Below are 12,662 nucleotides of genomic sequence, written 5' to 3'. Positions count from 1 at the left end.
CTGAAATTTTGTTAGATTCGTCTGAAAGCTGATTTTTTAAAAGATTGCTGTGTTCGCCGCATAAAGATAAAACAAATATCCAAGGGGTTTTCTGGAGGCTTTGGGAGACAGAAGGCCATCTTACTTGAGATTTTATCCAAGCCAAATGTTGGAAATTCTCAAGAGTAGGCAGATGTGTGAAGATAACACTGGCATTACGAAAGAAAGGGAAATACTCTCACAATTTCACCTCAAGAATGAGAAAGTATTCTTACAAATGGGCTTGCTTTGAGCGGTCTTTATTTTCCCTCACAAAAATCGCACTGCTTCTATTACTATCAAAAAAGGTCCATTTATATCTCACTGGAAATTCAGGGTGAATTTTCTACCAAAATACCGAACAATGTAGCTCACTGGTGATGCCATTGAAAGCTTGTTTTCGTATTGTGTTACGAGTATGTCAGCTAAAATAAGCCCTGAGCAGAGTAGTGCTTTAGTTTAACTCGGTGTAGCTCTGAACGGGGTTATCAGATATTTGTCACTCACTGGCTCACTGTGGATTCACCCACACAGCAAAACTTTGTGCACAGACCTGCAGGGAAGCAACATTGTTCACATAACCTGTTAAGCAGTATGTGGGTGTCATGGAAGAGCTCACACAGGGAGCTGCTCACCCATCATCTGCTACATGATGGCAAGCCACACTCCTCACCTGCAATGCAGCCAGCCTCCATTAAAGTTTAATAACTCACATTTAAAGGAATACACCGAGTTTTTTTTAGAAAACGGATTCAAGTGAACGTACACAGTGGAAAGACAAATGAATCTCCACTGAATGTCAAAGGTTTAGCTCATTTTGCCCAGTGAAATGCTGATTGTAGTTTAATGTGACAATGGAGCCACTCATTTCATTGGTGGATCAAAGCCCGGCCTGCATTGCTGATCCATCAGCGCGTCCTTTTACGCACTTTTGTGCACTAGCTTACCCTTTTATAAACCGACCATCTGTCCCACAAGTTCTTGGCAATACTCGGCTTTTCTTTGCCAGCTTTACAGTAAGTCTTTTGTCACTTCGATAGCGATGCAGGACAAGTTTGGTGAAATATCCACTGTTACCAACTGTGGTCTTTCACTTACAGTGTTCTTTTTTTTCCTCCTTCTTTTATTCAAGCTAACTCAGTGAGTCATCCTCAGGGCAAATAAGATGCATGAGGGACTGATGTTTCGGGGTTACTGAGGGATACCTTGACATTTTCTTCTGTTTTCTCATCAAGAATTTGTCACCCTGCATCGTGATAGGTTTTCAGAACCTGCAGACCCTTGTCATTTTGGAAGTCAGCTCATCAGATGAAGATGTCACATCTTGTGAAATTATTTCATTTTTTATGACGTAATATAGACAAAAATGTACTTTATTGTAAACCTCGACAGTGCTGCTTCTCCTTATGACTGCACCTGCTTATCTATGTTTAACTGACGAATGATCTTCTGTTGCCACAGAAACCGAGAGCTTCATAAGCAAATGAATGTGCCACAGTTAAGCACAAATTTACGTAATACATCTGAAAGCACCAGCTGCACTCACGTCTGCTCTACAAACACCAAATAAGTCCAAATAAAAATTTCTAAATCCTCACCACCTTCACGCAACTGTAGGAGTTGCTTTGTGAGTGTGTGTGTGTGTGTGTGTGTTTCTCACTTTTTTTCATCACTTCCTGCCAGCAGCTCCATTCAGGTGCAGATGCTACAGTACATTGTTCACCTGCTTTTCAATCCGTGTGTGTGCAAGTGTGCCCACCAGGATTTTCGAAGGTCTGGAAGAGATTGAAGCCGTCTGAACAAACAGGCTCTGACCCCAGAGTGTGTACTGAGCCAGACTACATTAAAGCCATTTCAATTTTCTCTATATTGGCCAATTTCATGTCTAGCACTGCCTCCACGGAGCAGCGGTGCTTCTGCCGCCGAGCACATGTGTGCGATGCAACACGTCACTCGCTGCCAGTGTGTGAGAGGCAGATGTGTTCAGGTGCACGGCGGGTAACCGTAACGTGTGTCGGGGTTAAGAGAAAGCAGCTGGAAATACACGGATATTAGCATGCAGAGAGCCCTCCCATGGTTTCTCCCTGACATGTTCTGCGGCTCACAAAGCCCCGCACAGGCAACCCGAGCGCCAGTTCTCTCCCGCTTTTACTACATCCACGCAGGTCAGCCAGCCCCGGTTTATACACTCACAAAGCATGACACAGAGTAGGAGATGCAGAGAGAGTGGGAGAGAGGGTCATCCAGAGAGGGAGATATCAAACAGTATTCAGTCTCCACGCCACTCAGTCAGCTCAGCTCACCCCGTGGTGTTCCTCAAATGTTCAAATTGCAAAAACAGTAGCAACATTTTTGTGTCATACAGTCGGAAAAACGACATGTCGATGGCATACTTCTGTAATTGAGAGATGACAGCTGCCTTCTCTGTGTTCACGTACAGTTGTGGCAGCCTCACTCTCTTTCTCACACACACACACACACACACACACACACACACACACACACACACACACACACACACACACACACACACACACACACACACACACACACACACACAGAGTAATGAACAACAGATAGGCTTACCTTTGTAGTCACAATGCAGAGGCAGTCCATGGTACTTAGAACAAAATATTGGGGTGTATCTCAACCCCCCCAACCCCCCACGACAGAGGGCTGAGACCCCACACCCCTCTCCCCAGCCTGCCCCACTCCTGCGCTCTCACTCTCGTCCTGCCTTTCCCCCCTTTTCTCTCCTTCCGTGAGTCTCTTCTTTGACTAACTGAACCAGCGAGGGAAAGAGAGGATGGAGGGAGGGGGAAACATGAAAAGGGAGGGGGAGGGCCACAGGGAAATAGAGAGAGTGAGCAAAGAAAAGAGAGAGGAGAGGAGAGAGGGTGGTCTCGGAATTTAGCATGAGAGAGGGAGAAAGAGTGGAAATAAAGGAGAAGGTGAGCGTTGTTTTTTCTTCTCTCTCCGAGGCGACAAAGGAATGGTGGGAAAAAAAGAAAGAGGAAAAGATGAGGTGAATGTGAAAAGAGATGGAGGATGGAGATGGAAAGCAGAGGTTGTGGGATTAACACACACACACACACACACACACACAGAGAAAAAAAATGGGGAGGGGGGCTCACACTGTGGAAAGAAAAGGGAAAAAGAGAAACAGAGAATAAGACAGCAAAACAGCAGAGGATGGAGAGGAAGAACTGAGGGAGGGGACAGTGAAGGAGAGAGAAAAGGAGAGGGAGAGTGGGTGAGTGCATGAGCGTGCGCGTACGTGCGCGCGCGTGTGTGAAGACAGAAGGAATTAGACCGAAAGAAAATGTGTTGAGGAGGAGAGTGTGAATTACATATGCATCACAGAAAAAGAAGGCACGAAGCACCGCGAGAGCCACTCCAAGAAGACCGAATCACATGAAACAGGAGTTTTTGTGTTAACCGGATGGAATAATGAGACTGAAAATACATCAAGGTTTTTCTGCTTGTTGTAGCACTCTGCAGCTGTTGCCTTAGCAATGGTGCAGTTGTTGCCATGGCAATAGGGAGGCTTGTTGTTGTCATATGGTCACCCTTGTAGTGCTGAGGACTGAGTGAGGAACTCTGGGCTGGATGGACACACCTGGATGTGTGTGTGCGTGTGTGTGTGTGCACATCTTGTTGTAAGTGTGTGTTTGTGTGCAGCTGTGTTTGCATTGAGTAACAGAGGGCAGAGAACCATGAAGGACAGTCAGATTTAAATAAGTAATCACCAGAAATCATCTACTGGATCATCTGAACATGAAGCATTACTAAATATAGGCTTCAGTCGCCATTTATGATTTTTTGAAAACTTCGAGAAACCAATCAGAATCGGAATTATTCTTTGATTTCTGCTATGCTTTACCATCACATTTGCTCTTTCCTTTTAGTTTAACTGAAATGGTGTAAAAATGTATGTTCTGCTCTCAGTACACTCTGCCTTTAAGACTGTGGACTGTACCACTTGGGGTTATGTAAGGGGGAATGTGTGCTTTAGCGTCTTTACATCATCAGTTCTATAATTGTACAAATCCACCCCTCACCCCACCTCGTCCCCACTTCCCAGCTCCCCACAATGCCAGAGCAATGGTGCAGCAATAAAGCAATTCTAAATGATGAACACACATTTGTTCCCCGGGGTGAAAAGTAGAGGCTTTGATTGAAATGTACAGTGCAAGAAACAAACACACAGACACTTCCATCCACAGATGGCCACATCCTTCAGATGGCCGCCGTCATAAATACACTGCAGTCAAGCTTTCACACATGTCAAGCTCTGTAATTAAATGTAAAGACAGACAACCTTATTTACTCCATTTGTGCTACGTTAAATACCTGTTCATAGTGAACCACAGACCGAGCTTGTTAGGAGCCAGACAGCAGATTAATGTGACTGAGCTTTAATGAGGAAGCCAGAAGAGGTTCCAGCAGAGGCAGTTAAAGTAATATTTCACATTATCCTCATATAACATTTAATAACTCCCACTAGCCTTGTATAACTTCCTTCTATTATGTATTTAAAGGCCCCCTCCAGTGAGAATAATTTTTAAAAACTTGTTAACATGTCCATATGGTAGTTTTTATGTGCCAAAAGACACATCATGAGCTAAATAATCACTCAACACCACGGCTGAGTATTTCCATCTTGAAACTGCAGCATACTGATGACAGACTCAAAAATATGGAATCGGGCTTTCAGGGTTTCATATTTCATTCCTGTCAACTTATGGGATGGGTCTTTTCATAATCATTCTTCTTCTTCACTGGTTTGTGGTCCTAATATGGCTGGATTTCACAGCTTGCCGTAGTGTAGCATAGAGAAACTGCATTTGAGCAGAGCCATAGGTGAGCTGGTGCGCTCAGTCTGCAGCGAGAGACAGAACAAAGTTCATAGACCTGCACATTCTGCAGGAAGCAACAGTGGAGAGTTGCATCTAAACTCACTAAGGCATGGAGGGATTATTTATTTGGAAAATGCTTCTAATGCATGACTAATACACAGAGGTGAGTTTTTAGGGGTTTAATCAATGGCCACAGAGGAGCTTTAAAAAACTAAAGAACTGCAAACCAAATATTTTTTTCCCAATTGATCTTTTAAGACTGTACTTTTGTCAGTTTTACACTGAAATTATAGAGAAAAATGACAGCATTGACAGCACAGAATCCAGGATCAGATGATTTCTATAGAAATAAGTATTTGAACTGTTAGTATTTAATATTTGTAGTCAAAAGAACAATATAATGAGCGATCAGAAGTCATGTTAACACAGTTTTCATTAACATATAAAACCCTGTGGCAGTAAAAAAGCTCAACTTCACAGGCAGCATTTAGCAGCCAAGTCAGAAAGTATGAACACTACAGAAACTGATTTAGAAATTGCACTTTTGTCTGTAGTGTACTGTAAGTATAACAAAAGATATTTTCAAAAACATGTAATTCTCAGTGCTTATTTCATTTTCACTACAATTACAATTTAACACTACCAGTCAAAAGTTTGGGCACACTTTCACATTCAGTGTTTTTTACCTCCGCCAGGAGGTTATGTAATCACCGGAGTCTGTCTGTCTGTCTGTCTGTCTGTCTGTCTGTCTGTCTGTCTGTCTGTCTGTTAACATAGCATAGCATAACTCAAAAAGTCATAGACGGATTTTCACCAAATTTTTTACAGGATGTCCGGAAGAGCAAAAGTAACAATCGATTAGATTTTGGAGGTGATCCGGATCACCGTCTAGATCCAGGATTTTTTTGAAGGACTCTGTACAATTGAGAGATGGTCGCCTGGCGGAGGTCTGCGCTCTCCGAGTGCTTTTCTAGTTATTTATTTGTATCGCTTTCTACATTGTAAATTATTACTGAAGAACAGTAAAAGAATATATATGCAATTATGCTGTAAACATCCATCCATTCTCTCTATACACCGCTTTATCCTCACTAGGGTCGCAGGGGGTGCTGGAGCCTATCCCAGCTGACTCGGACGAAGGCAGGGGACACCCTGGACAGGTCGCCAGTCTGTCACAGGGCTACATATACAGACAAACAATCACACTCACATTCACACCTACGGGCAATTTAGAATAATCAATTAACCTCAGCATACTTTTGGACTGTGGGAGGAAGCCGGAGTGCCCGGAGAAAACCCATGCATGCACAGGGAGAACATGCAAACTCCATGCAGAAAGATCCCAGGCCCAGGCCGGGATTTGAACCGGGGATTTTCTTGCTGCAAGGCGAAAGTGCTAACCACTACTACACTGTACAGCCATGCTGTAAACAAAAAAGTGTTAATCTTCAGTATTAATCTGCAATGTAGAAAATAATATGAATTTAAAAAAGCATTGAATGAGAAGTTTTGTCCAAAACTTTTCACTGCTAGTGTTTGTCTTTTTGAGCAAGTTTTACTTCAGTATCTGCTTGGAAAAAGCTAAAGGGCCACAGGCAATGATTATTTTTATTCCAGTATGCACAGACACTCAACACATACAGAGTTAGACAAATAAACTGGATGACACCAATATACTGCAATTAAATACATCCGCCAATAAGTAGTAAGAAATTTCAGGACAAATGAAAATCAGCATCTCCAGTACAGGTGAAGCTATAATCAAAAATTCAGGGGGTTTTCTACCATTTTTTTTCAATGTCTGGCTATCCAAAGCTAAATAATGACTTTTTATTATCATATGAGAAAAAGAGAAAACAGTCCTTGGACAATCTGCTAACTTGTTTTCACTGGTTGTGTTGGGGGATGAAATGCTCAGTCCTTGTTTGGTGAACAAATGAACTTCTATTCTCCAGTTTATCTCAGGTTAATATGAGGCTTCAGCAGTCTGAGTTAATTAAATTCTCTTCCAGATTCCCTCCATGTGTTTCCCCAGACAGCATTTCTTCGCTGAACTGCAGTGAGGAACAGTAACACACAGAAGGAATTCTGTGCTAAATTGAAGGAACAGGCACACACAGAACACAGAACACACTGGATTTTGTCATTTACACAAAAAATACACTAAAGCAGGGGTTTTCCCACATAAAGAGAAATTTTTGGCATCCCCAAAGCGATTTTGGCCGACACCAAAGAAAAATCACCAGCACCACGAATGATTGAAAGACATTATTAAATTATTTTTTAACCAGCTTTATGATTTGTGAATTCATAATTTTAGGTCAGATTTAACAAGAAAATGCATAGATTATGTCAAATGAGGTAACACAGACTCACTGTCTTTACTGTCTGCGTACCTATCATGTTTACTGTTGTGGAGTTTCCCCCCAAAGGCCCAATCTGAGTGGAAAAACTGCAGTCAAGTGCTAGAAAAGCGACTAAATATAGTTTTCAATTTACGTATGGCCATTTAAATCCATCTATTAGATTACTGTTAATTAATTTTCTTAGTATTGAAAATAACTTCCGAATTTTCATAAAACCCAACAAAATCAATTAACTCCTCTGTAGTTTGTTCTCCTCTCTGCAGAATGCCATTATGGTGCATTGTCGCGGCCCTCTGCGCTCTGTTGTGCTAAACTAGTTTTGACTAAATGCCAGAAATGACTTTATAAATCACCTGCAAATGTCACAGATAATTATTTCCACTTATCACACCCGTGACGATGTGGGGTTTCTGTTCTTCATTTAATTGTTCATTTGTGTGGCGGTACTTATTGTGCCCTCAGCCTTGATAGCTGACTTACCTTTATTTGACTGCCTCCTCTTCCATTTTAAACAAATAAGCGGAACTGCCTCTCGGTACACAAAGCAAACGGTAAAAATAAAAATCTGTTTTAGTATTTTTTTCCGCTATGAAGGTGAACACATTTTGCTGTGTATTTAAGAAAAAAGGACTCCGAAAACATTTCATGCCTGTGTAAATATTTCAGTGGGAAAACACATAATGTGCATGTGGATGCATTAGTAATTCATGTAAGAGTGTAGCAGCATGTGCAGGAGGTGATCAGGCGACTGTGGCTGCTGTTAATGCGCATTTTCCAATGTATGTGGCCAATATGAGATGACAGTGGATGAGTTGTGAGCCGCATACTGTACGTAGCACACGTTTCCTCTCAGAAAATGATCCTAATATGGCTGACCTGTATACAAGATTATATAATTCAGCTCTCGAGTCAGCATGCAGCTCTGTGCTCACATTTCCTTTGCCAAAACTTGAGCACTCTCACATTCTCAAAGTTCCGATTCCTCCGGTGCACATTATGAACAGCATGAGCTGTAACTGAGCTAAAACTGTCTACAGATGAAAAAAAAAAATGCACAAACATCACAATATTGATGATAATTATGTAAATGGTGAGAATGTGTATATCTTTAACCAAAAAAAAAAAACCCTCTTTCATTGCCTGTGCTACACCCACGCATGCACACAGGCGCACACACTTACACATGCACATGCTGTTAAAAATATATCATGCTAGAAGTAGCAAAGAGAAAAACCTCTCCCTGTGGACAAGCTTGAATACTGAGAGCATTTCCACTGATGTACGTCCACAAACCTCCATTATAATAGTCCTTTAATAAGACTTGAAAAGCACTCACCCATAAATATGCCGTCTCCATCCTGCTGTGCTGCTTTGCTTATAGTCTTTTGGCTCTTTGGTTTGCCTCTGATCAAAAAGTAGGCCAAGGACAAGCACTGGTCATCTAAACAGGCTAAACCCAGGCAGAACATCCAGATCATGCTGCTGCTGTTTGAACTGCAGCCAGATTTATCTTTAGCAGGGGCCAATAGCGCGATTTTCATCAGCTCTGCCTTATTGAGATGATTAAATTATCTGCTTTTGCTATGATACTTTCCAGGTGGTCAGGTGATAATACACACTGATTAAAACATTTCGTAATCAACAACACTGACTGATGTTCTTTAAAATGCTAATTACAGCTAAGTGGTGCAGGCCAACACAATGAGTCGTAGTTTTAGTTTTATTCCAAAATGGTATTACTATTACTAGAATTTCCCTTTTCAGAATCTCCCTTTCGTCGGTCCAAAATATTCAGCTGGCAATAAAGACTATTCCTTATTTGCCAAAGAAAGGAGACACCCACAGGTATCTGCACACTCGCTTGGAAGTGTCACTTTTGTCGTATTGTTTAGGGGTATCACTGTGAAGGCGATTTTGGCGGCTGCTAGCTGGGCCTGCCTGCCTGCTCTCAGTTTTACTGCAGCTTCCCTCAAGTAAAGCTATCCTTAGTGCAGGTGATATGTGCAATGTACCATATGTGAGTTCCTCAGGAAACAGGCTGCTGTTTGGATTCTGGGATTTTTTTTTTTGTACCCCAAGGCAGATGTTCTGTGATTTGGCTGATGTATGTAACATTTGTTTCTGCGGGATGCGACAGAAACTATCTCTCCAGATTGCTTTTGCATGGTTTGCGTATGCGCATGAACGCAGGCTTTGGAGTTTATTAGATGCTCATAATGGAGGGGTGGTGCTCCTGCTAAGCTTGAACAGAGGTGAAATTGGGAGTGAAACTATATTTTTGCACTGACAAGAAATACACCACATGTTTGTGCCTGCTTTTATTTCTAAAAAAAAATGCGCTGCCTACATTCTCCCAGACTCCACTCAGAGGGCTTTAAAAACACATACCAAATACCTAATTATGTTTGTTTCCTGCTTTTGACATTTTGAAAAAGGCAAAAACATCTTGTGGTGTATAAATATGAATAAGGTGTTCACTGCTGAAGTATCACTTGAGTGCTTTGCAGCTCATGTTTCAAATCTTAAATTGTTAAAAAAAAAACAAGTATTAATAAGTAAATGTGATAGTTTTAAGGAAGAAAATTAGAGTAAAGCCCGATCACTATATCAGCTGGTCAATATTATCAACCAATATTGGTCTATCACAGATATATTGTTATCTGAATATGTGTCGTCTGAAATACACTGATATGAAAACTTTCTTTTGTAAAAGACTTTGCTTAAAAAGATGCTTGAAGAGATCTAGAAATGGTATTCTGACAGCTGTGACTCTATTGTTCACAATCCTCTCAGCACCCTATACAGCACATGTATAGTATGCATCCCAGCTGAGCAGTAGATGGTGCGGAGTCAAGCAAAGTCCTTGCCAGCTTACCATGGTAAGCTGCTAAGTAGTTTGTGAGGTACAGTACATAGCTGGAAAATTAATGAGTGTGTGTGTGTGTGTGTGTGTGTGTGTGTGTGTGTGTGTGTGTGTGTGTGTGTGTGTGTGTGTGTGTGTGTGTACATGTTTATCTATACCGGTGGGGACTTGGTGAGGACTTTGACTTGGCTCCACGCTATCTTGGCGGGGACTCGTGTCACGGTGGGGACCAAAAATGTGGTCCCCACGGGGGGAAACAGTGTTTTCTTGGCCATGTTGTTGTTACTGAAAAAAGTAAAAGTGCAAAAACGTTTCTTTAGGGTTAGGCATTGTTTTGGTCTGGGTTAAGGTTAGGATAAGGGTTAGGGGTTAGGTATGAATGGGAGTCAATGGTAGATCCCCACAATGATAGGAAAACACAGTGTGTGTGTGTGTGTGTGTGTGTGTGTGTGTGTGTGTGTGTGTGTGTGTGTGTGTGTGTGTGTGTGTGTGTGTGTGTGTGTGTGTGTGTGTGTATTAACAGATACATCGATGTCAGAATTACTCCCCAAATCAACATCTGCCACCAAAATCCAATGCTAGGCTCTGATTAGGAGTTTATCACACAAAAACAGGGGCAATTCTAGGATCAGAGGTGCCCGGCCAGGCAAGATGAATTTCACTGTTTTGTACATTTTAATGCAATTTCATTCCCACATTTGTGAAAGAAAAGCATAACACTTTTTGAAAAAGTCTGTGACTAAACCATCCAGTCTGATAAAGGTTATGTAGATGCTGAGTCACAGCAAAGGAGGAATGCACTGGAATCTTAAAATAAATATATTTCTAATCCTAATTTCTGTGAAAAGACAATTCATTCAGATACAGCAGCTCCTCAACATACACATAAACAGCATGTACTTTTCTGGAGTAAACCAGCCCCCTATACTAAGTACCAAACAAACCAAAAATGGACCTTGGACTTATTCTTTGACTTTTAGTCGAAATGCGATGCAGAGCATCTCTTTCCCTGGTCAGCTCTCTCCCTGTTCTCCTCCTCCTTGTATGGTGAAATTGAGCAAATAGTAAAGCATACAGATAATTAGGAAAATGTAATGAAGATGTCCTGTTTAGAATGCAGTCCATTGATATCTGTTCAGTGTCCTTCTGGAAAGCATTTAATGCGGGGAGAACACATAACGTCTATGACATATATGTAAAATTATATTGTGAATGGATGTTTTTCTTTGTCATCTTAACAGGTGCTGTTTTGCGTGCCACTATTCTCTGTTTGTTTTCTTACCTGGTTCTTCCTGACCTTGCACTCTCTCCTCTCCTTCCCCTTTTTCGTCTCTCCCTCTTTGGACTGACACACACAAATAGATTGTATTCAACTAGTTGAAAAATTACATAAATATGAAAAAATACCAATAAGAATATGAACAAATAACATCCTTTCTCTCTCTTTGTATTGTCAACCTAAAGGAAAAGAACCAAATAATGTGCTTCATATCTAATAAGAGACATAAACACTGATACATTGATTCAACTTTCATTACTCTTGATAGACAGACCATTTGATTTTACACTCTTACCTGAACCTGGCTCTTTATTGTCGAAAAATCAATCTTATGTCCATGATGAGGCTGTCTGTCTGTCTGTAGCCTACACACATACAGAAACACACACAATAGGAGTATAATGTTAATGGGCATGCAGTCAGTTAGCTAATCAGTAGCACATGCGTTTGACACAATAGCTGGCTTTTCTCAGTCCAGTTCAAACAGACACTGACCACCTGTAACGTTTGCTAGCTAGAAAAAAAATTAGCTAACTCCTACCTAACAACATAAACAGTAACCTGTGATTAAATGCAGCAAAAATTAGGACTTGTAATGATAATAATGTGTTGCTATTGAGTAGTAGAAGTTAAGAATTGTGCCACATATTCTGGTTTAAACCAGGTACTTACACCACTACTGCACATGAGCTCCTCTGGGAAGCATAGACTGTATGCTGGGAGGCAGTGCTTAGCTCTGCAGGTAGAGGCCATAGTAGAGGTTCAGAGCCCGAGTTGGGAAAGTTGGGCGGGATCGAACCATTTTTGAGGCAAGATAGGGGGGTGATTTATTTCTGTTGTTAAAACATTACATATCAACCAAGTACTGTATGGTTTTTACACCTTTCTGGTTTGTTAAAAGAAAGACATGCAATACAAAAAATTCTCTCAAATTTTAGGGGTGCTTGAGCACCCCCAAAAATGGGCTAGAAACGCTTATGCTCAAAAACCCAGCTAAACTTCTTTGTTAGAACTCGGCGTGTTGGTTAGATTTCAAACTTTTCAGTTCACATTTGACTCACAGTCTGAGTCAGATAGTTGAAAATCCTGTTTGTTGTACCGAGATGTTTCCAGCTGAGCCCCGCCCTCTTCAAACTAGAGAGGATACCACTGAGGAGAACACCACCGTAAAAGTGTCTCTTTGAAAAAACAAATCTCTTCTAACTTTGGCGGCGAAGATCGTTTTTACCCCAGTCCCTGTTGCTCATAGTACACTAACTGAGAAAATGAGTTTTCAT

At 41.3% G+C, this 12,662-nt stretch overlaps 1 protein-coding gene across 4 annotated transcripts in view; it reads right to left on the bottom strand.

The window, feature by feature from the left end:
• Positions 1-11,815, bottom strand: part of LOC110948839 (disks large homolog 4) — a 79,164-nt gene extending 67,349 nt beyond the window's left edge. For 2 of the 4 annotated variants that reach the window (XM_051937227.1, XM_051937228.1), the window contains exons 1-2: positions 11,681-11,815; positions 11,389-11,451 (exon numbers count right to left, since the gene is read on the bottom strand). In XM_051937227.1, the coding sequence (XP_051793187.1) occupies positions 11,389-11,451; positions 11,681-11,800 (183 nt within the window). In that variant the 5' untranslated portion in view covers positions 11,801-11,815. Of the gene's footprint in view, positions 1-2,604; positions 3,237-8,579; positions 8,616-11,388; positions 11,452-11,680 lie in introns of those variants that run through there. The other 2 variants (XM_051937229.1, XM_022190570.2) reach the window with 2 other exon arrangements.
• Positions 11,816-12,662: the final 847 nt, after the last annotated feature.

This window comes from Acanthochromis polyacanthus, chromosome 17 (genome assembly GCF_021347895.1).
Source record: "Acanthochromis polyacanthus isolate Apoly-LR-REF ecotype Palm Island chromosome 17, KAUST_Apoly_ChrSc, whole genome shotgun sequence".
NCBI classification, from domain to species: domain Eukaryota; kingdom Metazoa; phylum Chordata; class Actinopteri; family Pomacentridae; genus Acanthochromis; species Acanthochromis polyacanthus.
Note: the sequence above shows the minus strand (reverse complement) of the source record. Positions and strands in the feature narration are given on the sequence as shown.